This window comes from Sminthopsis crassicaudata, chromosome 3 (genome assembly GCF_048593235.1).
Source record: "Sminthopsis crassicaudata isolate SCR6 chromosome 3, ASM4859323v1, whole genome shotgun sequence".
Classification (NCBI taxonomy): domain Eukaryota; kingdom Metazoa; phylum Chordata; class Mammalia; order Dasyuromorphia; family Dasyuridae; genus Sminthopsis; species Sminthopsis crassicaudata.
In genome coordinates, this window is record NC_133619.1 from 508205538 (window position 1) to 508232635 (window position 27098).

The 27098-nt window shown below is 35.2% G+C and overlaps 1 protein-coding gene across 1 annotated transcript in view; it reads left to right on the top strand.

Moving 5' to 3' along the window:
• Positions 1-27098, top strand: part of NARS2 (asparaginyl-tRNA synthetase 2, mitochondrial) — a 171923-nt gene that overhangs the window by 42924 nt on the left and 101901 nt on the right. The window contains exon 6 of the mRNA XM_074303965.1: positions 13740-13834. Within this exon, the coding sequence (XP_074160066.1) occupies positions 13740-13834 (95 nt within the window). The remainder of the gene's footprint in view (positions 1-13739; positions 13835-27098) is intronic.

A 27098-nucleotide genomic window follows, 5' to 3' on the forward strand; every position in this document is an offset into this window, starting at 1 on the left:
GTGGATCAAAGTATAGTAATTTCTTTTTTTGTTTGTTTGCTTGCTATTTTTCTTTCTTGTAGTTTTTTTCCTCTTATGGTTTGATTTTTCTTGCACAACCTGACAAACCTGTTTAAAAAGATAGTACATGTATAATCTATGCCAGATTGCTTGCTGTCTTGGGGAAGAGAGAGGTAAGAGAGGGAGGAAGAAAAAAAGTTGGAATACAAAATCTTACAAAAGTGAATGCTGAAAACTATCTTTACATGTATTTGAAAAAATAAAATATATTGAGGGGGGGAAAAAGTAAAGCCAAAAAAAATTTTTTATGAGAATTTGAACTTTTTTTTTCTGCTTCTAATTATTGTTGCTTTTTTCAGATTAAATGCAATAACTAGAAGAGTTATTTTAGAGTAAATTTTTAGTTTTCTAGTATTAAGTCAAGAATCTTTAATCTTGGTTCAATTCAGTTCAACAGATGTTTATTAAGTACCTACCATGTACAAGGTCCCGGTGCAAGTAAAGGCAAAAACAAAACACTCCATTAATTCAAGGGAGCTTATTTTATGGGAAGAATTTTTTCCATTATAAACAAGACAACTTTTTAGACAAAGATAAAATTAGCAAGATAATCAGAAGAATCTGTAGCCACGAGGCCAGGAAAAAAAATTCTGGTTTTTGGGGAAGCAATAATACCACTATAATTCCATCAAAGATTTTAAATTCTGTTTTCATAGCTCAAGGAACAAATCATTCTGTTGACTAAATTGCTAAACCCCAAAATACTGAAAACCTAAAATACAAGATGCTATTTTCACATAGCTGTACTTCCTGACTAGCCACAGATTTGAGAGAAAGAAAGCTTGGTCGTGGATGGAGAGCAAAACTTGAAGTCAGGATGACCTGAGTCCAGATGCTGCATTTAATAGGTACTAGTTATATGAGCATGGGGCCAGTATCTTAGCCTTTCAGGTTCCTTTTCTAAAAGGATTAGAAATCCTTCTAAAGAGTATTGGACTTGATATTTATGTTCCTTCCAGCTCTAAATCTTTCATCCTTTTGTAACACAGGCTCCAGAGGTATACTCTTAATCGCTACTTTTTAAAAAAAATTTAATTTTTATTTTGAACTTAATAAAGCACCAAATAGAATGGCTAGCACTTAACTACCTAAGTAACTTTTCTTTCATATGGATGTCTCACCACCCTTCCAGCCCCAGTATGTCTAAAATTTATTATGTTATACCTTTAAAACTTGTCTGTTTTCTTACTTTACTTTCTCTGTCAGTGTTTCAATATTTAAGGCCTTGCATTAATCTTTGACTCCTCCAGCACTTATACTTTGGTTACCCATTTCTCTCTGCACTTTCTTTATATTGTTCCTGATACCTGAAATGCCCACACATCTAAAATGCTCTGTTTTGTGATTTCCTCTTTGAATTCCAGTCTGTTCTTTAAAGACAATTCATATTTTCATATTGCTTATTCTTCTTCCCTCATTCAGTAACAATTTTCAGATCTTCCATTTCAGACTTCACAGACTTTTGCAGAATACTGATTTTGTTGCATTTTCAGTTTTTTTAATTATTTTCACTTAGTGTCATTTTGTTATCTCCCTAAGAATTGTAAATTTCTTGAAGGCAAGGGCCACATCTTGTTTAAAATTTGTTTCCTCCATTACCTTGCACATATATTCTTTACAAAGCAGGACCATAATAAAAGTTGAAGATAGAGATTGTTATATATATTTTTATTTCCTTAAGACCTTGTCCTTCTCCACTTCCTCTCATATAGACATCTTTTTTTTTTATTTAGAATTTTTTCCCACAGTATATATGCATGAGTAATTTTTTTTATAACATTATCCCTTGTATTCATTTTTCCAAATTATCCCCCTCCTCTCTCCATTCCCTCCCCCTGATGACAGGCAATCCCATACATTTTACATGTGTTACAATATAACCTAGATACAATACATGTGTGTAAATACCATTTTCTTGTTGCACACTAAGTATTAGATTCCGAAGGTATAAGTAACCTGGGTAGAAAGACAGTAGTGCTAACAATTTACATTCACTTCCCAGTGTTCCTTCTCTGGGTGTAGTTGTTTCTGTCCATCATTGATCAACTGGAAGTGAGTTGGATCTTCTTTATGTTGAAGATATTCACTTCCATCAGAATACATCTTCATACAGCATTGAAGTGTACAGTGATCTTCTGGTTCTGCTCATTTCACTCAGCATCAGTTGATGTCTCTCCAAGCCTCTCTGTATTCCTCCTGTTGGTCATTTCTTACAGAACAATAGTATTCTATAACCTTCATATACCATAATTTACCCAACCATTCTCCAATTGATGGACATCCATTCATCTTCCAGTTTCTAGCTACAACAAAAAGAGCTGCCACAAACATTTTTGCACATACAGGTCCCTTTCCCTTCTTTATATCCCCTTTGGGATATAAGCCCAGTAGTAGCACTGCTGGATAAAAGGGTATGCACAGTTTGATAACTTTTTGTGCATAGTTCCAAATTGCTCTCCAGAATGGCCAGATTCTTTCACAACTCCACCAACAATAAATCAGTGTCCCTGTTTTCCCATATCCCCTCCAACATTCATTATTATTTGTTCCTGTCATCTCTCATATAGACATCTTGATAAATATGTGTTGAATTTATATTGACATAAAATATCATTCTTGAAGTGTTCCTTTTGTGGCAAAATGTGAATGTGTCAGTGTCAAAAATAATTTGAAAAAGTGCTTTTGACAAGAGAACTGGGGAAACCAAGAAAAAATTGTTTTGACTTCAGGTCATAGTTTGTGTTATGCCATGATTTGTCATGAAGAATACAATGATCTTTAAATATTCTATTAATAACTTGAGAAGCAACTAAGATTGAAAGTTCAATGAATGTGGAGTCAGAGGGATTGAATTCCCAGTTCAATGAATTACTAATAGTGTTGTAAAATTTAAAAATTTATCTTTTATTTATTTAATTTAAAGATCATAATTTCTTTATTTTTTTTTGTTTTTCTATTATTTTGAAAGTTCTTTATTTTCAAAACATGTGCACGGATAATTTTTCAACATTGACCTTTGCATAGCCTTGTGTTTCAGATTTTCCCCTCCTTCCCCCCACCTCCTCTCCTAGATGGCAAGTAATCCAATATATGTTATACATGTTAGAATATATGTTAAATCCAGTATATATAAACATTTATACAATTCTCTTGCTGCATAAGAAAAATCAGATCAACAAGGAAAGAAAATGAATAAGAAAATAAAATGCAAGCAAACAACAATAAAAAGAGAGAGAATGTTATATTGTGATCTACATTCAGTTCCCACAGACCTCTCTGTGGGTGCAGATGGCTCTCTTTATCACAAGATCATTGGAACTGGCATCAATCGTCTCATTGTTAGAAAGAGCCATGTTCATAAGAATTGATCGCCCTATAATATTGATGTTGCTGTGTACAATGGTTCTGCTCATTTCACTCTCTAAAATCATCCTGCTGATCATTTCTTATAGAACAATAATGTTCCATAACATTCATATATCATAACTTATTCAGCCATTCTCCAACTGATGGGCATACATTCAATTTTCAGTTTCTTGCCATTACAAAGAGGGCTGCCACAAATACTTTTGCACATGTAGGTCCCTTTCCCTCCTTTAGGATCTGTTTGGGATATAATGCTAGTAGAAACACTGTTGGATCCAAAGGGTATGCACAGTTTGATAACTTTTTGGGGATAGTTCCAAATTGCTCTCCAGAATGGTTGGATCTGTTCACAATTCCACTAACAATATATCAGTGTCCCAATTTTCCCACATCTGCTCCAGATTCATCATTATCTTTTCCTGTCATCTTAGCCAATCGGAGAGTTATATAGTGGTATCTCAGAGTTGTCCTTAATTTGATTTCTCTGATCAATAGGGATTTAGAGCACCTTTTCACATGATTAGAAATGGTTTTAATTTCTTCATCTGAAAATAATCTCTTAATATCCTCTGACCATTTATCAGTTGGAGAATGGTTTGAATTCTTATAGATTTGCATCAATTCTTTATATATTTTAGAAATAAGGCCTTTATCAGAACCCTTAAATGTAAAAATGTTCCCCCAATTTATTGCTTCCCTTCTAATCTTGTCTGCAATTTCTTTATTTGTAATGGGAAATAATAATACTTTCTACTTCATAGATAAGAAAATAGTAAATATATATATATATATACACACACACACATGTATATATAAACTATTTATTAAATTCTCATAAATTTCCAAGGCAACTACATATTTTTTTATTCTGTTTTATTATTTTTGGTGACACAGAGAATTTCTCCTCTAATTTAAATCCTTAACAAATTTCTTTCATTCCATAGACATATTTATTTTGGCATGAGAAATAATATATAAAAATAGATTTTAAGAGGAGCCTTTAAAGATTTCTTTATAAATTGAGAAGCATCAGCTTTCATTCATTGTGAAATAATATTCATAAATAGAAACTTGGAATTGTATACTCAAAAGTATCACTGTAGATCTTATTAGCCCTTCTTATAATGTTGTGTATATATCCAAATTGATCTAATAACTCCCTTTAGTGCTTAAAGTGTGAGTTCTTCAGTCAATCTCTAAAGATTTATTAATTACCTACCAAATTCTATGCATTGTACTAGGTATCAGATGTACATAGATCAAACTGAAATAGTCCCTATTAAAAAGGAGTTTACAGTGTAACCAACTGAGACAGTGTGTACATTCTTAAGTAAATATGAAATAAATACAAGATAACTTAGAGGTTAAGCACAGATAACCAGGAGTTCAAGAGAAGCTTCATATAGAAGGTGGCATTTAAGCTGACCTTTGAAGGGATTCTAAAAAGTGACAGTAAAAAGGGAGAGTATTCTAGACAAGGCAGGACAACCTACACAAAGAAATGGGATGATTGGTCTGCTGATTGAATAAGTAGAGAGATTGAGAAGTCCAGGATGACACTGAAAATTTGAATTTCAACAAGAATAGGCTATTTGAGAAGAATGGTAGTTTTTAGAGAAGAAACAATGAGTTCTATTTTGAACACATTGAATTAAGATGCCCATAGGATGATCCAGTTTGAATTATTCAGTAGGCTGTTGATGATTCAGGACTAGATCTTTCTTCTGCTTAGTAATGGAAATTTTCTTAAATTGTGGCTGGTCATTGCATTGATCTGAGTTTTAAAGTCTTTTAAAGTTGTTGTTCTTTAATAGTATAACTTTATTATAAGTTCTTCTCTTTCTTAGTTCACTATTCATCAATTTATACAATTCTTGTTTTCTCTGAAACCATTTTTTCACTTCTAATAGAATACTAATATTCTATTATATTGAAAAACCACAATTTGTTCAGATATTTCCTAACATCTGAGCTCTTCATAATTTCTATTTCCTTGTTAGAACCAAAAGTTTCAGTAAATATATAGGTAGAAAAGATATATGCATGTGTGTATATTTTTATGCTTCTTTTGATCTCTGGAATATGGGCTTATTAGTAATATTGATGAGGTTTAGATTTGGGGTATCCAAGTGAAAATGAGGTCTAGTGGAGGCACAGAGATTCTCTGTAAAGGAATTTATAGACCTGAAAATCTAGCTTGATAAAAGAGGTTTATTATGGGGATTGGAAGTAAGGTTAAAGTCTAGTTAAGAAAATAGGTGAGGATAAAGAGAGGAGGACACTGGAAACATTCCAGTCGGCAGAGAGTCCTTGGGGTGCCAGGCATTGTGCTGGCATGTTTAGACCCTCTACAAAGAGGGTCTGGCTGTTTTATAATAGGGGGTTTTGGCTACAAGCTGAAGGGGGCTCGTGGGTGGAGTACCAGGTTGACTCCTGGCTGGGTTTCAGTCATTGTTAGAATTTGAATTGAATTTAGTGGTTTTTGGGACTGAGCCGTCCCCACCCGGATAACAAAGATGAAACTGTTTGTGCTTGGGGTGGAGTCCCCTCCCTGAGGCAGAATTAAAGGTTTTCTCCTTTAAGGATTTTTCAGAGGTTTGGGGTTCCCTCTTCAATATCATTGGGTTAAAGATTATAAAACTTTAGTTACTTTGTGCATAATATCAAATTTCTTTCTAGCATGACTTGATGAGTTCACAACTTCATCAGCAATTATTAATGCACCTATCTTCCAGTAGCTTGTCCAACAGATGCCACTTTCTTTTTTGTTATCTTTGCTAATAGGTATAGATTAGTGTGAACTTGAGTTATTTTGGTAAGGATTTTTCTACAAGTCTTCGGAGTATTTCTTTATATGGCTTCAGATAGTTTCCATTATTCCTTTGAAAACTTTTTTTTTTTAGCATAGTGTTTTCTACAATGCAGTCATGTGCCTTCAACACAAACAAAAAGATATCAGGGTCTGCTCCCACATTAATGGTAAGCTATTGAAATGGCAAAGTCAAGACCAAAATGGCAGGAGAGTTGGTACACATGGTCTTTTGTTCTCAGATTGTAGTTTTATTTGCAGATAATTGTGCATTCAGTGTAATCTCTGGGGCAGTGACACAACACAGTGTGAATCTGTTGTTTTCCACTTGTGTTAATTTTAACCTTACAGTCAACATCAAAACCCCCCCAAAAAACAGAGATCTTCCACCAGCCAACTCTGTACATTCCATATGTGGAACCTGTGTTTATAGTAAATGGAGAAACTTAAATTTTATAAACAAGTTCCCTCATCTTGGCAGTTTGCTTTCCAGAGACGTTCACATAAATGATGAGGTTGCTGTATTGCTAGAGCTAGCTGAGAATTTGGGAAGCTCCAAAAAGAAATGTGAGAGATAAGAGATATTATACTATTTATGATACTCAAGGTATGTAAGACAGTCTGTATTGCTGGAGAAACTGAGGCAAGATAGATATTAGAGAGTATTTAATAATATTTAAAAGGGAGAGATTTACTGGGACCAAATAAATCCATGGTTTGGTCCCAGGATTGAATGAGACATGGTCTCCAAAAATCCAGCAAACAGCGTGAGTTCTCAATGACAATATACACATGGCTCAGACTCAGAGGGTAGACTGAGGCAGGGGCGGAGTCAGGATGCTGAAAGTGGAAACAGGACTCTGACAGGGTGGGGTGAGCCACTGGAGATGGGGGAGGCACCCCAGAGATGGGGAGAAGCATCTTGATAAGATGGTATCTGAGCTTGGGATGAGGAGAGGCATTCTGGTATTCTAAAACATAAGATCTTTTATCCTTATCAAATATTCTGATTAAGAGGGAGGGGAGGTTTTGCAGGATTGAGCAGAACCATTATAAACTGAGGCAGAACAATTAGGGAAACTAAGTCAGAACAATAAAAGAGAACTGTGGCATAACAAGTTATGGTGTTGATTTCACTAGTGAGTGTCTGAAAGACTTGAATTGTCTTAGGAAAATTCTGATTATTACAGGACAAGAAAAGGTGTCTCACACTGAGATCCTTTCAAGCTGACTGCCAAACATTCAAACTCTACTGCCAAGAGCACAATTTTGATGGATTAACCACCTAGCCCAAATGCCTAGTGCACAATTACCAAAAGACTATTTTATAGAGAACTTGCACAAGGCAAGTTCTCACTTAGTGGTCACAAGAAACAATACTTAAGGTTTCTCTGGAGAACTTTAGTATTCATTGTGAGACATAAAAGACGCTGCTATATCCAGTGTGATGTGCCCATATCAGAGAAGGCACTATACTCCATGAGTGAAGCAGAATCAGAGTAGCAAAAAGGAAACATGAGCTGCATGAATCCAGAGGCATTTCTGTCCCAAATATTTTAATGGACTTATGATAGAGCCTTTTGAACTTGTACTGGAGTGATCAGCCAAGTGCAAACACACTTGTAAGGTGTGCTTGACCTGTGATAGAGCCTTTTGAACTTATATTGGACTGATCAGCCACATAGAAACACATTGCACCATGGCCACTACATCAGGGCTGTCATTGATCTTTTATGAAAACAAAAGGTGAAAAACAGCTAAAACAATTCATAACTTTTGACAATTCAGCTTTTAGGGAATATCTGTTGTCTTTGATATAGTTGAATCAGTTTCTTATATATGTAAGCTATCAAACTTTTGTCAAATTAAACTTGCTAAAGCCATTCATTCCCCAGTAGATAATTGGTCAAAGGATAAGAACAATTTTCAAAACAATTACAGACTATAAATGTCCATAATAAAGAGTGCTCCATATCACAATAATAAGAGCATTACTATTCAAAACAACTTCAGATTTTACTTTATACCTTGCAAACTAACAAAAATGACCAAAAGGTGAGAGAATAGTCAGTGTTAAGGACTTTGGGGAAGATAGAAATGCTGTTAGGTTCTTACTTAGTGCTAATGAGATAATGAGATATTAGGTTCTTACTAAGTGCTAAGTCGGTACTTAACAATTCTCTAGTTCCGGCCCTTGAGGGGAGTTTGAACTTCTGGGGAGGAGCTTAATATTTAAAAGGAGCAAGTTCATTGGTAGAACTAATCTTCCCACAAGCCCTTGTGGTATCCCACGCCCATTCTCTGGGAGGGTAAAAGAGCGAGGCACTCTAGGTCAGAGTTGGCCACTCTCTTCAGGAAGAAGAATCTGGCGGAGAGATTGAGTTGAGACAGCAGATCTCCTCCCAGAGAGCGATCGGCAGTCTCTGGAGACAACAGGAACTTTACATGTTCCAAAGAGGAGAAATGAGATAAATTCCTTTTCATCCTTTTGTAGAAATGGAAGATCCATAAAGATGATACATGTTTTCAGACCCCTGAGATGTATCAATTTTGCCTATTTTTTCCCTCTTAAGTGTTTGGGGCACCAGGGAACCTTTTAGAATGTTTTTAAAAATCAGTCCAATTTTAAAAAATGAAACTTATTATCAAGATTTTTTTTTCTAGTTAGCTATTTTCCTTCTAATTTTAACTGCATTAATTTTGTGCAAAAATATTCCAATTTTATGTAATCAAAGATGCCCAGTTTATTTTTTTGTGATGTTCTCCATCCCTTATTTAGATATGAACTATTTGCTTATCATTAGTTATGAAAGGCATTTCTTCCCTTGATCCTCTGATTTGTTTATGATGTGAGTTTTTATATATAGGACATATTTCTATTTGGAGCTTGTTTGTGGTACATGGTATAATATATAGTCTAAATTTAATTTATGCTGGATGGCTTTCCAGTCTTCCTCGCAGGTTTTATTTATTTACTTAATTTAATTTCTTACTCTAACAGTAGAGATCTTTGGGTTTATAAAACTGTGTCACTGTATGCATTTGCTTCTCTATGTTGTGTACCTAATCTCTTTTATTGATTAACTTTCTTTTTTTTATTTATAACATTTGTTTTGATAAGTAATATTTATTTTGTGCCAGACATTATAAGGCCTTCCCAATTATTATCTCATCTGATATCCAACAACCGTGGGAGAGAGGTGCCATTTTACAGTTGAAGAAACTGAGATAACCAGGGTTTAAGTGACTTGTCTAGTATCACACAACTAGTAAGTATCTGAGGCCAGATGTATACTCAGGAAGGTAATCTTCCTGCAGACTTCCAGACTATTCCAGACTATAGATCCTGTATTCTGTCCATTGCACCCCCTATGACCTGGTTTGTAATGTTGTTTGAAACCTAATACTTCCTACTGTTCTTCCTACTTTATTTCATTACTATAAAAATAACAGTCTTGAGAATCCTTTTAGTTTCCCAGTCGAACTTATTACTTTTCCTAGGTCTCTAAAGAAATCTTTTGGCAATTCAATTGGTATGGCAATACCAGTAATTAAATTAATTTAGAGAGCAGTGCCTTTTTATTATTATTATTTTATTGCCACAGTCCAACCATGAACAATTAAAATCTTCATTTATTTAGATTTGTCTTTATTTCTGTAAAATTGTGTTTTGTAGGGCAACCGGGTGGCATAGTGAAGAGATATCAAGTTACTTGACACTTACTAGCTGTCCCTGGTCAAGTCACTTAACCATGTTTGCCCCAGTTCCTCATTTATAAAATGAACTGGAGAAGGAAATGGCAAACTATACAGATTTCTTTGCCAAGAACACCCAAATGGGATCATGAAGAGTGAAACATGATTGAAACAACAAATTCTTATGGATCTTTTGTGTCCTTTGGCAGGTGGATTCATAAATATTTTATATATTTTGTAGTTATTTTAAATAGAATTTTTCTTTCTACTCCTGCTGAATTTTTTCATAATATATTAAAAAATTAATGATTTGCAGTTTTGTTATGTATCTTACTGCTTTGTTCAAGTTACTGTTTTAATTAGTTGATGTTCTAGGGTTATCTACATATACTATTATATCATCTATAAAAGCAATAATATTATTTCCTCTTCACTTCTACTTATTCCCTCAATTTCTTTCTTGTTTTATTGCTATAGCTAACATTTCTAGCACTATGTAAAATAATAATGGTAATAATGAATACCCTTGCTTATCAGAAAGGTTCTGGTTTTTCTTCATTAGATATTTCTAATGCTGGTTCTGAGCTTTAGATATTATTTACTGTTTTAAGGGAAGATGCATTTGTTCCTATGATTTTCTAGTATTTTTAGTAGACATGGAGGAGGGTGTATTTTTTGTCATTAACCTTATTGATACGATCATTTGATTTGGGTTTTTAAAAATTAATATTTAACAGTCTGTCATTTTGAGCCTTTTCTAATATTGTACCAACTTTATATTTCTAGTATAAATACTTCCTGGTCATAGTGTATAATCTTGTAGATGTGTTGCCACTGATACTTTTTGTTAGAAATTTTGGTCCTTTGCATAAACTAATACTGAGTGATGTGAGCAGAACCAGGAGAACATTGTACATAGAAATAGCAACATTGTGTGATGATCAATTTTGATAGATTTAGCAATACAATGATCAGACAATTCCAAAAGCCTTATGATGGAAAATTTTATCCACATCCAGAAAAACAATTGTGGAGTCTGAATGGAGATTGAAGCATACTATTTTCTCTTTTTCTTTCTCCTTTTTTTTCTGGTTTTCTCCTTTTTTCTGATTCTGTTTCATAACTAATGTGGAAACTTTAAAAAAGAGAGAGAGAAATCTTGGTCTATATTTTTCTAACTGTTTTGTCTTTTGCTGCTTTGGCATCAAGACTATTTTGTCATAGAAATTTTATAGGGTCTTCACCCCTTTTTAAAGATATTTTTGCAGACAATTTATATAATATTTAAATCAATCAATTGTTCTTTGAATGTTTTATAGAAGTCTCTTGTAAATGTAGCTGATTCTGTAGTTTTATTCAGGTTTTTTTTTTTAATTTTTGTTGTTTGAGAGGGTTTTTTTTTTTTTTAATGATTGGTTTCCTCTTCTCATATTAGATTGTTTAAATTATGTATTTCCTATTCTGATAATCTGAGTATTTCATATATGTGTAAGGTTTGAATTTTTTTTATTTCTTCATACATTTTGATTTTTCTTTTTTAAATTTTTGATACTAGAAATTTGCTCTTTTTCCTCTTTTTTACTCAGGCTAACTCATGTGTTACCTTTTTTTTTTTTTCCCTTCATTCAGACTCAAAACATACCCTTTTAGTTGTACTTATCAGTTCATTGGGGTTCTTTGTTTTCATTTTATTAAGCTTTTCATTGATTTTTAGAATTTCCACTTTGGTGTTTTGGGGTTTTTGTTACAATATTCATTGATTGTACTATTCTCTACTTTTCTTTTTCTGTTTTATCTCTTTCTGATTTCCCTGCCAACTTTTGTTCATAAGGCCATATAATAATTTTTCCATTGTCAACGAGTGAATCTTGCGGGGGTGGCATTCCTCTAATTCATTTCTCTCTATTAATTTTCTCCCTGAAATATTATATATAGATCTATTAGCTCTGAAAAATTCTTCATTCCAGGATAATTGGACAGTTTGAGTTGTTTCACTATCTTTTTTCCTTTTCCCATTCCATGCTTTTTGAGTCCACATAATTTAAAATATCCTCATTAAGAAATAAGCACTACTTGTGTACACATGAAAGATAATCACAATTTTATGATGGGAACTTTCCATTGTTTTCTTTTAAATAAAAAATTCTTAATATCCCACATTATTACATTTTAATCTATCATAGGTCTATGCAATTTTTCACCCTAGCGTAGAGCAGGGCTTCTTATATTTTTTCACTCATTATCTCTTTTCACCTGAGAAATTGTTAGGTGACTCCAGGTATATAGGTATATGAAATGAGTATGCAAATCTGTTAGAATTCTTATAAGGTGCTAAGTCACTGGAATGGATAGAGACAATAATTATCTAATTTAGCATGGTACTTAACAATTCTCTAGTTCAGTGATGTACTTACAAGAATTCCACAAGATTCACACCTTTAGAGAGCATATATAAAGAGGAGATTTACAGGTAGAGGAGATTCACAAGTTGGGGAGAAATATAAGCAAGAAGCTCTCAGGGCCTAAAACACAAGCCCACAGAAACCCACAATCCCACTCTCTGAGGCGGAGTTAGAGTCATTCCAACTTCCACCTTTGTGCTGGCTGGAGATTCGGAGAGAGCTCTCGGAACCATGGAGAGAGAGCAAGGCCTCTAAGAAAGCTAACTAGGCCCAGGAAAAGATTCAAGACTTTGAAGGAGAAAATAAAGGATCTGGACTTTAACTCCTGGCTACATTTGGGATTATTGAACTGAACTGAAACTAAGGCTGCTCCCAGAAACTCCACAAGAAATCTGCTCCCAGAGAACATTATACTTTAGAAAAGAGAAGATTACACAAATCAAACATTTAATAAATCATAATTTTGTGACCCCCATATGCAGTGACAAGACCCTAGATGGAATCATGTACCACAGTTTAAGAAGCTGGGGCATAAAGGAAGCCCTAGTTTCTTGAAGTCTATGTGAGTGAAGTACAAGCTTGGGCAAGCTTTGCCACCTTAAGGCTTTTCATTCAGCTGTCGTTGACTAATATCTCTTGTCCAAAATTCAGTGTAGCTAACTTGTCAGAAGACTCATGATGAACATTGGGAAATTAATATGTTTGGCCAAACAAATGGAATATTAGATTCTTGAAATAATACATACATTTCTAGCACTTGGTAATTTCATTCAATTTTTGGAGGAAGAAGCTTATTTTGTGATACAGGCATGTTTTCTTTGTTTATTCTGCAGGTGGCAACTTTGATAGAATCTGAAGTGGGAAAGGACCTTAGGATTTATCTAGTTTAAATTCCTTATTTTACAGATGAGGAAACTGAGGCCCAGAGCAGTGAAGTGACTTGACTAAAGTCATACAAGAAATGGTAGAATTGTAACTTCATATGTAACTTTCTCTTGAGTGCCCGTTGCCTAATAAATTTTTTTCTTTCTATAAAATGAGGTAGTAAGTTTAGATGATCCTCTAGTTCCTTCTGAAGCTAATATTTTGTGATATTAAGTGCCTTTGATGTTTAGTCTTCCTTAAATATTTTTCATATACATAGTGTTATGAATTTAGAATTGGATAATACCTTCAAAGTTGTTTAATTTCAAAATGAGAAGTTAAGTGATTTGCTGAAAGTCATTCAGGTAGTAGAACAGAGATTCTAATATATGTTTTTTTGTGATTGGTGATTGTGATATTCTTCCTCTGGTTTAAATAGAAACTTGTATTGCTTTAAAATGTTTTTTCAGTGAATGAATGATTTAAAATAAAAATCAAATAAGGTATTTTATAGTTTTGTTTTCTGTGTTCTTGAATTTCAGCCATCAAGCAACGTAAAAAAACCGGGGAAGAATTTCTTTGATGTTCCTGCCTTCTTGACTGTTTCAGCACAGCTTCATCTTGAAGTGATGTCAGGGTACAGAACTTTCTGTAATTTGTCTGCTTTTAATGACTATTGATTGTGATATGATTGTTTCTTCTGGCATTCCTGAATATTAGAATCAGATTTTTGGGATTTGCAAAAATACTTCTCTTAAATTTTGAAGCTGGGAAGCATATCCATAATGAAATATCTTCGCCTTCTTGAGATGTTCTTTTTTTAGTTGAGAATGTCTCTTCTGGGTTAAATATCCCTAAGTTTTTTTTCATCTGTGACATGACTTTGACCTCTTTCACTACCCCAATTATCCTCCTGGATAGTCTCTAGTTTGTCATTGCCTGTCTCAAAATATAACCCCCAGAATTAAACACATTTTGGATATAATTTGATAAGGATAGAGGAGAGTAGGACTAATACTTTCTTCATGCTAGACCTGATATATTCCTCATTGTAGTCAAGATCATTTTTTGCTGCCAGATTATATTTGTTTTTTTATTAAAAGTTTTTATTTTTCAAAACATATGCATAGATAATTCTGCAACATTAGCCCTTGCAAAACTTGTGTTCCAGTTTTTCTCCCCTTCTACCACCCATTTCCCCTAGATGGTAAGTAGTCCATTATATGTTAAACATGGTAGAAATATATGTTAAATCCAATATATGCATACATATTTACACAATTATCTTGCTTTACAAGAAAAATCAAATCAAACCAGAAAAGAAAATGATGAAGAAAATAAAATGCAAGCAAACAACAACAAAAAGAGTGAGAATGCTATGTTGTGAACCACACTCAGTTCCCAGAGTCCTCTTTCTGGGTGTAGATGGCTCTTTTGATCACAAGACCATTGGAACTGTCTGAATCATCTCATTGTTGAATAGAGCCACGCCCATCAGAATTGGTCATCATATAATATTTCTGTTGCCATGTACAATGATCTCTTGCATCTGCTCATTTCACTCAGCATCATTCATGTAAGTCTCTCCAGGCCTCTCTGAAATCATTCTGCTGGTCATTTCTTTCAGAACAATAGTATTGCATAACATCCATATACTGTAATTTATTCAGCCATTCTCCAATTGATGGACATCCACTCAGTTTCCAGTTTCTGGCCACTACAAAAAGGGCTGCCACAAACATTTTTGCACATGTGGGTCCCTTTCCCTCCTTTAAGATTACTTATATTTAGCTAAATAAAAGCTAAAAGCCCCAGATATTATTTTTATGAGTTGTTGTATTGCCACATATTCCTGATGGTTTGTGATTGCTTTTTAAAATCTCATTTAAAATGGACAGAAGATATGAACAATTTTCAAATAAAGACATTAAAGCCATCTGTATGAAAAAGTGCTCTCAATCACTAACGATTAAAGAAATGCACATTAAAAGAGCTCTGAATTGCCACCTTACACTTTCATATTTGCTAAGATGATAGGAAAAAATAATGATAAATGTTGTAAGAATGTGGGGAAAATTGGAACACATGCATTGTTGGTGGAACCTTTGAACAGATCTAACCATTCTGGAGAACAATTTGAAACTATGCTCAAAAGGCTTTAAAATGGTGCATACCATTGGATCCAGCAGTGCCACTACTGGGTCTGTATCCCAAAGAGAACATAAAAGAGGGGAAAAGGCCCGTGTTTGCAAAAATGTTTGTAGTATCTCTTTTTGTGGTAATAAAGAATTAAAAAGTTATGCCCATCAGTTGGGGAATGGCTGACTAAGTGATGGTATATGAAAGTACTAGAATATTTGTGTTCTATTAAAAAATGATGAACAGGCTGATTTTAGAAAAGCCTAGAAAAGATTTACATGAACTGATGCTGAGTAAAGCAAGCAGAACCAGGAAAACATTGCACATAGCAATAAAAAGATTGTGTGATGATCAGCTATGATAGACTTAGCTCTTCTCAGCAATTTAGTGATCCAAGATAATTCCAATAAACTTTGGAGGGAAAATGCCACTCATTCAGAGGGAGACCTATGGAAACTGAATGCAGATTGAAGCATACTATTTTCACTTTCTTTTTCTTGTGTTTTTTTTTCCCATGCTTTTGTTCTGATTTTCTCTTAACATGACTTATATGGAATTATGTAAAAAAATGAAGGTACATGTGTAACCTAAAAAAATCAATCTCATCTATATTTTAATAGTATTTTGTTTTTCTGAATATATACAAAGATAGTTTTCAACATTCACCTTTGCAAAACTTTCTGTTATTTTTCTCCATCTCTTCCCCTTCCTTTTCCCCAAGACAGCAAGCAGTCCAATATAGGTTAAAAAACAAGTGCAGTTCTCCTAAACATATTTCCATATTCATCATGCTGCACAAGAAAAATCAGCTCAAAAGAGAAAAAAAACAAAAATGAAAAAAGTGAAAATAGCATGATTCACATTCAGTCTCCATAGTTTTCTGTTTGGATGCAGATAGTTTTTGAATAAGCCTGCAAGGGGAATGAGGACAATGTTTAGTAGGAAGTAGAGTACAGAGGCTAGCTGGCCAGTGATAATGAATGGTTGTTCTAGGGGTTGACCACCAATTCAAGTAAGAGTAATAAGGTTAGCGGTAAGGATTCAGAATAGTGTCTGGGTACTGGTCGGCATATCACGCTTCGTTGGTTGGCTGTGTGGAGGAAGGGGATAACTAGGAGGATTAGGATGGAGGCTGGTGGGCCAGTACACCACCTAGTTTGTTAGGGATTGAGCGGAGGATGGCATATGCAAATAGAAAGTATCATTCTGATTTCATGTGAGGGGATGTGTTTAGGGAGTTGGCTGGTGAGAAGTTGTCTGGGTCTCCTAGTAAGTCGGGTGAGAACAGAGCTAGTACAAGAAGCAAGAGGAGGAGTAACATTAAGCCAAGAGCATCTTTGATGGTGTAGTATGGGTGGAATGGGATTTTGTCTGAGTCAGGGTTAATGCCTGAGGGGTTGTTGGAGCCTGTTTTGTGGAGGAACAGGAGATGGACAATAACTAGTGCTATAATAATGAATGGTAGAATGAAGTGGAATGTGAAGAATCGGGTGAGGGTGGCTTTGTCTACTGAAAATCCTCCTCAGATTCATTCCACCAGGGTGGGGCCAGTGTAGGGGATGGCTGATAGAAGGTTTGTGATTACGGTGGCACCTCTGAGTGATATTCGGCCTCAGGAGAGTACGTAACCTACGAATGCAGAGGCTGTCACAATTAAGAAGAGAATTACTCCAATGTGTTTCATGTTTCTTTATAAAGATAGGATCCGTAGTAAATACCGCGGCCGACATGTAAAAATAGGCATATGAAAAATATTGAGGCTCTGTTAGCATGGAGGTTGCGGATTAATCAGCCAGAGTTGACATATGTATATTATGTAAAAGTACATATGTTGTGTATCATCCACTTAGCAAACTGTTTGATTTTTGGTTTTCTACCTAACACAGTATGTGGGGCACATAATAAGTATTTAATAAATGCATGTTGACTGATAAAATCTCTGACTTCTTCTAAGACCTAATTAAACTAACTCTTATTGGAAGCCATCCCTGATGCACTTCATTTAGTATTCTCTCCTTCCTCTCATTATCTTGTATTTAATTTCTCTGTGAACATGATGTAGTAGAAATTGCTTTGTCATTGTCTTTTTAGAAGCTTAATAAACGTGCATTAATTTCAGTAGTTATCAGGTTGGGTTAGATCTTAGAAGTCTCTTTGAACTTTGTGATTCTAAGATTATTAAGGATTTTAAAAATATATCACATGTGATAATAAAAAAAATTTTTTTTCAGGCTACTGCTCCTTGATGATCTTAAAAAGTAGATCTTGGTAATGATGCTTATTAAAGAATGAATATGTCTGTACCCTCTGAACAGTAAAAAATTTTGCTTTTGTGAAGTTTTTTAATGCAGCCACTAAGATCAGCTATTCAATATTTAATAAAATTTTAACTGTTAGTTTAACTGAGGGAGATACAAAGTGTAATAACAAATACTTATTCCCATTAAGGAGGAGCGTATCATCTAATAAGGGTGAATGTACATAATAGTTACCATTAATATAATACTTTATAGTTTACAAAGCATTTTCCTCATGATAATCTAACATAGGAAATACAACTAATATCCCATTTTACAGGTGACAAAAATGTAAGCTTAAAGAGACTTATAGAATAAATTTCAAGTTGTTTTTGAAGAGAATGAGCTGTGACTAATAACTAGAGAGATCTTAAAAAGTCCTTTTGTAGAAGATAACACTTGAGTTGAGACTTGAAGGAAGCTAAAGAGGTAGAAGGCGAGAAAAGCTTTCTAGGAATGCAGGACAGACAACCTACGCAAAGGCAGGTGATAAGAGATGAAATGGCATGTTTGGGCAGCATAAAAAATTACAGTTTGACTTCATCAAAGAAGTAATATGTGATCAGTCTGCAACACAGATTCTAGCAAATTGTGAAAGTCTTAAAATACTAGAGAAGATTGGAAAAATGGAGCTGAGTATGGTAATTGAAAATTATTTATTAAGTGTTTGCTACATGTCAGGCATTGGACTAGATGTTAGAAATACAAATCAAAAAAAGAAGCAGCCCCTTCCCTCAAAGAGCTTTTCCCCCAGGAAAAATAATTGTATGTGTTATTCAAAGCTCCATCTTGGAATCACAGAATTTAAAATTTAGTGACCCTTTATCTTTTTCTGTTATAGTTTTCTCACTCCATATAATTCATACTCCCCAAGTTTTGTATTATTTTCCCCAACAATTCCTGATACTGACAGAATATGTCATGAAGACATCTTTTGTCTTTGAGTATTCAATTATTCCCTTATTGTCAAGGAGAAATTTTCCACAGACTTGTTGTGAGGCATTAAGTATATGTGTTTAGATGTGTAACTGCCAAACCATTTGAGATTCTTGGAAAGTTGCAGAACATGTGTTATGGCCTTCTTTTATCACATTAAATATGTTCTTAGTAAAACTTAGTGAAGCTACAGAAGAGAACACAGTGTGCAAAGATACATGACATAAAACTCAGTTGGTAGATTATAGAAATTTTATTTTTTCAAGAAATGTGAAGTCTATTTTTAGTAATGTCAGTCAGATGTTCCCAATTTAATTTGCAGAGTCCTAGATTATTAGTATACAGTACATCATGTTTCAGATCCATGTATGATCTAATCTCCAAGAACAAGTTGTTGAGCTTTTACTCCCTGCTTTTCTTCAATTTTGTTTTAATAGACATTTTAAATGGCGTAAATGTCAATTAGATTTAGAAAAGCTATATTTATCTACAATGATGTATGATAGTCCCATGAGTTCATGGCTCCATTTTTAAAGCTGAATATGTTTTTTATTGTAGAAAAAAAGTTTCAATGTGTTCATGCTGTAAACATAAATTGATAAATGACTAGTACTTTCTGAAAGAATTAGATATCTTTCTGGTTACCATATAAGTAGCTTAAGTATGGTAGAAAATTGTTCTCATATAGTTAATAAAAGACTTGTACAGAATGTTTTCCTAAAGGGAAACCTGTTTTTGTTTCTGAAGATTGCTTTGTTCTGAATCCTTGTAGTAGGCTACAGTTCGCTACCTACCCTGTTAGAACTGGAAGTTTAGATTTATTTCCTTTAATTTTTGAAGTTTTACTGACATCTTTTATATTATGTTAATTTCTGAGTATGTTCTGTTTCTCTCCTCCAGCAAGTAGCATGTAACAAAGAAAAGAAAAAGAATGGCCCAATCACTGACAAAGCCGTTGGCTGACTCTGGCATATATAGGCCTGCCCAACTGTGGTTGCCTCTTCTCCCACAAGGAGGAAAGATGTATTTTCCCATTTCTTCTCCAAGGCTGCTCTCCTGTTTGGTTTCCTCTTTATTCTGTTTATTATTGAAAGACCACATGGCTCTAAGAAAGCCAGTATTGAAGCCAAAAAAATCTGGCCTCAAGTCCTGCCTCTAACATGTATGTACCAGACATGTATGACAAATAATTTAACTGTTTAGCACTTTAGGAGACTTCAGGACTATGATTTGCAGAAGGTGCCAACCAGCATTAGTCAAGGCAGTTTCTTTGTCCAAGATCCCCCTATACTAATGTAATCACAATTATAGTCCCAATCCCTAGCCTACATTGTTATAGTAACTAGGCATATTGCTCTTCTGCCTTTCCTGTACTCTTAGAATTGGAGGTTTAACTTTATTCTTTTATTACTTAAAGTTTTCCCGACACCTTTTACACTATATTAATTTCTTACGTCATATTAATTACTTCACTGTGATTCAATTTTTGAAATCCAACCTATTTTGATCACTTAATTTCCTTGGCTTCAGTTTCCTCATCTGTAAAATTCATTTGAACTTGCTCGTTTCTGAAGTCTCTTTCATCTACAAGGTCATGATCCAGGTTTTTCTGAATTTCTCATGTTCATCATTTCATTATATTCATCAGTCAATTGACAAGGATACAAAGATAAAAATGAAGCAATTCCAAGTCTAAAGGAGTTTTTATCCTCTAGGAAGAGGTAATACTTATAGATGTATGTATAAAAATTAATATAAGTTTCTCTGGTGGCTTGACAAGATGCTAGAAAAATATATAGTTTTGTACTGCACATGTATTATATATATATATTTTGTGTACTGCATGTTATGGATTATTTCATGGTTACTGTTTTTGGTGAGGTGCATTTTATTGGAATTAATGTTTTCTTATACAGAATTGTATGCACAAAAGTATATTTTCAGCAATCTCTAGTGAAAGATTACAGTTTTTAGCAGTTGAAGGATCATCAATCCTTTTCCCCATAGGTTCAGAGTATCAGTATTTTCAATTTTTATTTTGCACTATTTTCTGGGAAAGTCATCCCCTTGATCTCTAAGAATTGACTGTATTTATTAAGTTCTTACAAAGACAAAACAGAATTGTATCTCTCTGATTTGTTTACCTTCTTGACAAGACATCATATACATATCGAAATATATACCAAGAATTATGTATCTCAAATACATGGTAACCTTGGAGGATAATGCACTAGAGAGAAGGCATCCCACAGAAGATGGTATTTGATTTGAGTCTTAAATGAAACTAGGGATTCTAAGAAGTGTGGAGACTTGTGGGATAGCTAAAGCAAAGTGTCCTGCATGAGAACAGGAAGGAGGCTGTATGGTAAAGTATGTGAAAGGACATAGTATGCCCAATGGATTTGAAAGGTAGAGAGGAGCCAGAGTATGAACTTTTAAATACCAGCTATATGATACAGTGGATAGAGCACTGGACCTAGAGCTAAGATCTGAGTTGAAGTTTAACCTGAGAAATTCACTAGTTATATTTAACTCTGGGAAAGTCACTTAATCTATGTCTGCCTAAATTTGCTCACCGGGACATGAGATTAAATAATAATACTTCCCAGGGTTGTTGTATGGATAAAAGCACCTTATAAACTTTTAAATCCTACATAGATGCTGGCTATTATTGTTACTGTTATTATATTTTATCCAAGAGCTAGTCAGAGTCATTAGAGGTTATTGAATTGGGTGGAGTGGTGTGGTCAGATTTCCATTTAAGGGAAATCACTTAGGCTGTAGGGTGGAGACAGTTGAAATCTTCTGTCTGTGTACCCAAGCTGAAGGCGTGATACAGATTAGGAAACTGTCAAAAAGACCAAGGAGATCATTCAGCAGGGAAGGGGAGCATCACTCAAGAGCAGGGAAAGGAGGTGGTATCCAGGAGGAGGGCTTCAGTGTGTCTAACACCATAGAGTTCAAAGCTATTAGACCTAGCAGTTAAGGGACCGTTAGATTTTGTGAACTCTATGCCAAATTGTGCACAAAAATTATAGCATAAAGACATCACATACTAAAAAGGTTTTAAAATATACCCAAAGCTGGAAGTTTTATGTCTATAAAGATATATTATAATAATGTATGATACTTGTTCAGCCTGAATTAATTCATAGGGATCTTTGTTTCTTTGAATTCCTCATACTCTGACTATAATATTTAGTTGAATTTATATATCACATATGATGAAATGCATTGTCCTTTTTTGGCAAAATTTGTGCTTAAGGAATGATGAATATACTATCAGACATCCTTATAAACTCGATGGTAGCTTTTTTATTTTTTCCCCCTGAAATCCATAGTTGTCTAAAGGGCATAACATAGCAAACATAACAGTTTTGTGGGACAGCTAGATGACACTGACACTGATTACCTGTGTGACTCTAGGCAAGTCTTTTAACCCTGTTTGCCTCAGTTTCCTCATCTGTCAAATGACCTGGAGCAGAAAATGGGAAACAGTTCTGTAACTACGCCAAGAAAAATCCAAATGGAGTTACAATTTATACTACGTGGAAAAATCATTTGGATACATTTCCTCACCCTAGGTCATACAATCTTCTGATGTTAAAGAATTGTACTTCAGAAGATCTGTCATTTAATGAATTAATGTTAGTTATTTCCCTTTGGAAGATTATGATCTTCCATGGTTAAGTAAATAGATTCATAAGGTTTTGTAGCCAGCCTACTGATGAAAAACATCTCCCAATTTGGGCATTTTGCATTTTATTGGACTTGATAGAGTTCATCTCCAGATTTGTACTCAAAGATTTTCTAGGATGTTAAGATTTTCCATATCATAAACTTGTAGAACTTAACTTGGGAGAATTGATCATAATAGGACTTAAGTAAAAGAAGAAAACTCCAGATATAGACATAAATTTTCTTATATACACATTCACATATGTGTAGTTTTATATTTTTATATATATATATAGATATAATATATGTATAGGTGTGAGTATATACACATATGTAAAACCATTCTTCCAGCTTGTTACTGTAGTTCTTATTTCTCTGCCAACTTTATCTCCGTTAGCATATTCTCCTTAACTCCAGAAATTCAGCTGCATTCTTCCTTCCCTTTACTTTTCTTCCCTGTCCAGAGTTTCCCTTCTTTCTGGGCAAGTGACCTCACCTTGAAAAATCGAGTTGAATTTTATTGAAGCCATGGTGCCCAGAACATCTCCAACATATTGTTTGCCTTGTAGAAGAATTCCAAACAGATTGAGCCAGCCTGGTTAAATGTATCTATTATGCTAGGTTTTGAACAAGGCTTTGGACTACATGTTGAAGGAAATACAAGATTCAGCTAACATATTCTCTTGTGGCTTCTTAGCTTTTGTTATCTCAGATGCAGAAAAGACTTTCAAAAAAAGCAAACTGCTTTTGGACAATGCTTTTAAATTACACGAATCTGGCAGTAATGTGCAGGTAAACTGATTGGTGACATCATCCATCTCTTAAGTTTAGGTTTTTCTGGTGGCAAAAGGTTAGTTTAGTGTTTAAAAATTAAGTGATAAAGAAATAGGACTATAATTTGAGGGGATAATGGTCTAGTGAAGGTTTTTTAAGATAGGAATGAGTTTTAGGTAATGGAGAAGGAACTCGAAGAGAGAGGCTGAAAATTAGTGTGAAGGCAAGAGGAAATATTTTGGTAGCAATCTCAGTGGAAAATGGGGATTAGGATCAAGGGTATACCCAAGTAGAAGGGCCGGTTTTAGAGGAAAGGGCCATCTCTTTACCAGAATCAGAGTAAAAGAAAATTAAGTAGGAGTTCACTCTTCTCCCCTTTTAGCCATCTTCCAACCCTTGACATAATATCTATGACCTCTTTTCTCTGTAAGCATTGAGGAAAAGTCTTGAACCTTGAAGAGGAGATATGGTTAGGAATAGGGAGGGATGAATAGACTTATGATGGAGAGAGCCATCTGTATTCAGAGAGAGGACTATCACAACATAGTATTTTTACCTTTGCTGTTTTATTTTTTTAAAATAATAGGGAGAAGGGGCAGCTAGGTGGAGCAGTGGATCGAGCACCAGCCCTGAATTCAGGAGGACCTGAGTTCAAATCTGGTCTCAGACACTTAACACTTCCTAGCTGTGTGACCCTGGGTAAGTCACTTAACCCCAGCCTCCAAAAAAAAAATAATAATAATAGGGAGATGTAAGGGCCCTTTAAATGGGTGGACACAGTGCATCGGGAGATTGAGGCCCGGAAATAATTTCTGTGGATATTAGGACTGCCCTTGGGCGGGATCCTGGCCATATTGAGATAGTTTCGTAATGGGTGACTCTCTCACTGATTGGCTGTGTATGTGACCTCACAGGCCCTATGTAAGCCCACTGCAGGCAGCAATCGCTCTCTTTAACCTGGTGCTCTTCACCCTGGCTCCCCAGCCTGGGTGGCCAAGCCAAGATGGGTAGCCAAAAGAGGTAAGGGTTTTGGTAGTGAACACATGGGTCTTCTGACCAGGTGTTCACCAGGGAACCAACAAGTCAGGGCATCAGTCAGGGCATTATGTGAGTAGGTATAATAAAGGCTTTTAAGATTACACGTGGTTGTTCTTGAGTGCGCTACCGGTTACTAAGCTATAGATTCAAGAGATTGTGGCCAGAGACCTTAGAAGGCCTCAGAGGAGGCGAGCCGGGTAGAGCTCACACTGCAAAGGACAGTGGTCAAAGGTGCTCTGGTGGGTCTAGGACAGACTAGTAATTGTAACTGCCAGGAGAGCACGTTACAAATGGCGCCCAATGTGGACGCATCAGAAATTATCAGGTTTTGAAAATATTTAATATTCAGAATTAAGATTCTGAAAGATCCGGTAGAAACGCCACTTAAGAGGGAAGACAGAGAAGCAATATGGACCCAGGTAACTCTGGGATCAGACTCAAGGACACAGCTGAACATAATGCTTATATCAAGAGGTTAAAGAGCCAGATGGAAGATCTTTTAACAAAGATCACCACTGAAGAACAGCAGGAAGCTTGTAATCAAGCTCCACAAAGGCTATCCCCACACCCATGGAGAGGGAGCAACCTAGAGCTAATGCGTATGTATGACAGTATAGAGTATAAAATGCCACAGCAAGAGTTGCTGGAATTGCAGGTTAAATTACAGATGGAGATAGAGAAAGAAGAAAAAGCTAGGTTAATACAGATAGAACAGGAAGAGTTCATACCAGTGGCTGAAACTAAGGAAGGAAATAAACGAACCACATGGACTTCAGTTGTAGAAATTCTTCTTAGCGTTTTGTTGGTTTACCTCGTGCATTGTTGTTTTAAGGAATTTATTGATTACTCTTCCATTGAGAAGTTTAGTTCTTTTTATGTGCAAAGCTCAGGTTTGATTTTAAATCAGCCTTTGGGGGATTTTCCAATTCTTCTTCCCTCTGCCTCACCTTCTTGGGCCAAGGGAGAAGGGGGAGGAGGAAAAGGAAGGGCGATAATACCATCAGCACTGCCCATTAATCCATTCAAAACTCCTGTGTCTTCATTTCAAAAGACTGGAGTAGGCTTTATGCCCCAAGGCAAAAAGGAATTGTGGGGTATTGAGTATAATCAGAAAAGTTTTAAAAATACAGTTCAGTTAATTTCTAAGAAATCTTACAGGGATAAGACCTTGCAGTTAGAGAGAGTGGAGTTTTATACTTATAAAACTGCTAGGATCGTCTTTGGAGAGTTGAAACTCCTCTTTTCTTACCTCGTGGATTTTCCACTTCCACAGGTGAGCTTGATTTCCCAACCCCCTACGGGTACTTATAAAACAGTGTTTATGTCTAGAATGGGTTGGAAAATTGTTGTTTTAATCACTAGAATAAATAGACAGTGTGTGCTCTTTGACCCAGGAGGAAAAGTAATATCAGATTTATTGATTCACACTCCTGGAGTACAATTCGGTATCAGAAATTCAAACTTTGATTTTTAGGCAAAAGAATTCAGGGATATAGCCGAGTGTTCTAGTAAAGTCATTACTGCACAGACTATCCCCAAGATCTTCTCTTCTAAACAAGAGAAGGGAATTTTGGGATATGTGATTGCTTACAATTTTTAAATTTTGATTTTACATTTTTAAACATTTTTGATTTTACATCTTCAAAGTATTTTGATTTTACATTTTAAAGTTATTTTGGTTTTATATTTTTAATCTATTTTGGTTTTACACTTTTAAATTATTTTGGTTTTACATTTTTAAATTATTTGCCTTTTACCTTAGCAATGCACTTCGGGCATACACAGAAAGTGCAGCTAAGTGACAGACTTACTGACTTTTGTCTGACTTTTGTTAATCTTTTTGACAACAACTTTGTTTCCACTGTGATGTGGAAAGGCCTGGATGGCATTTGGAAAGGCCCAAGTTGGGCCCCGAGTACATTCCTTCCTAGGTGCAGATCCAGCAGCAGAGTTCATCCCCACCAGAGACATTTGTAACCTGGGGATCCAAGAGAAGGACCAGACAACAGTCCAGAGAGACCAGCCAGATGTCCGCAGCCCTCCAGACATGATGGCAGCAATGCCCCTCCTGACCATGACACCAGAGACAGCAGACACAGTTCCAGTGTTGCAGCTGAAATGGACTATTTTGGGTGATATGCAATATAAAGACTGTAAATGGACAATGGGCCTGCTTGCTTCTCCCGTGGCTACTTGCCATATGGTGGCCTGGGAAGAGGCTTTGTCCTATGCTTTCTATTGAAGGACTATGCTTTTAAATTAGTGGGTGAAAAACCAACACACCCACCTGCCGTTGTTATTGAGACAATGTTACTGGACATGACTTTGCTTATGTGCACCTGTGAAACTAGAATTGTTCTAGAATTGTGAAAAGTGCAATTGAGAATTGTGATAAACTAGAATTGTTCTAGAATTGTGAAAAGTGCAATTGAGAATTGTGATAAACTAGAATTGCTCTAGGATTGTGAAAAGTGCAATAGAGAATTGTTTTAAGCTAGAATTGTGAAAAGTGTAATAGAGAATTGTGAGAAACTAGAATTGCTCTAGGATTGTGAAAAGTGCAATTGAGAATTGTGATAAGCTAGAATTGTTCTAGGAGTGTGAAAAGTGCAACAGAAAATTGAAAGAAACTAGAATTGGTTTAGAACTGTGATAAATGTAACTAGAATTGTGACAACCTACCTACTGATATTTGTTAACTAGAATTGTGATGTTTTACCTTGTTGACTTCCCACCTCAGTGTTGACATCCTACCTCATTGGCATCCAACCTCTTTGGCCTATTATCTCGAGTATGACTTTGATGAATGGGTTGAACACTTGGGCCACTGTTGAGCCTGGTTCTTATTGTCATACTTCTGTTTACTGATCTGCTGCTTTGTACTTCCTTGGGCATAACACTCTGTCATCTCATGGACCAAGTGAACTATAGCTGGTGCTAAAAGTTTAGCTTGGTGAGATGTGCGGTTCCCGCAAAACAAGAGAAAGGGAATTGTAAGGGCCCTTTAAATGGGTGGACACAGTGCATCGGGAGATTGAG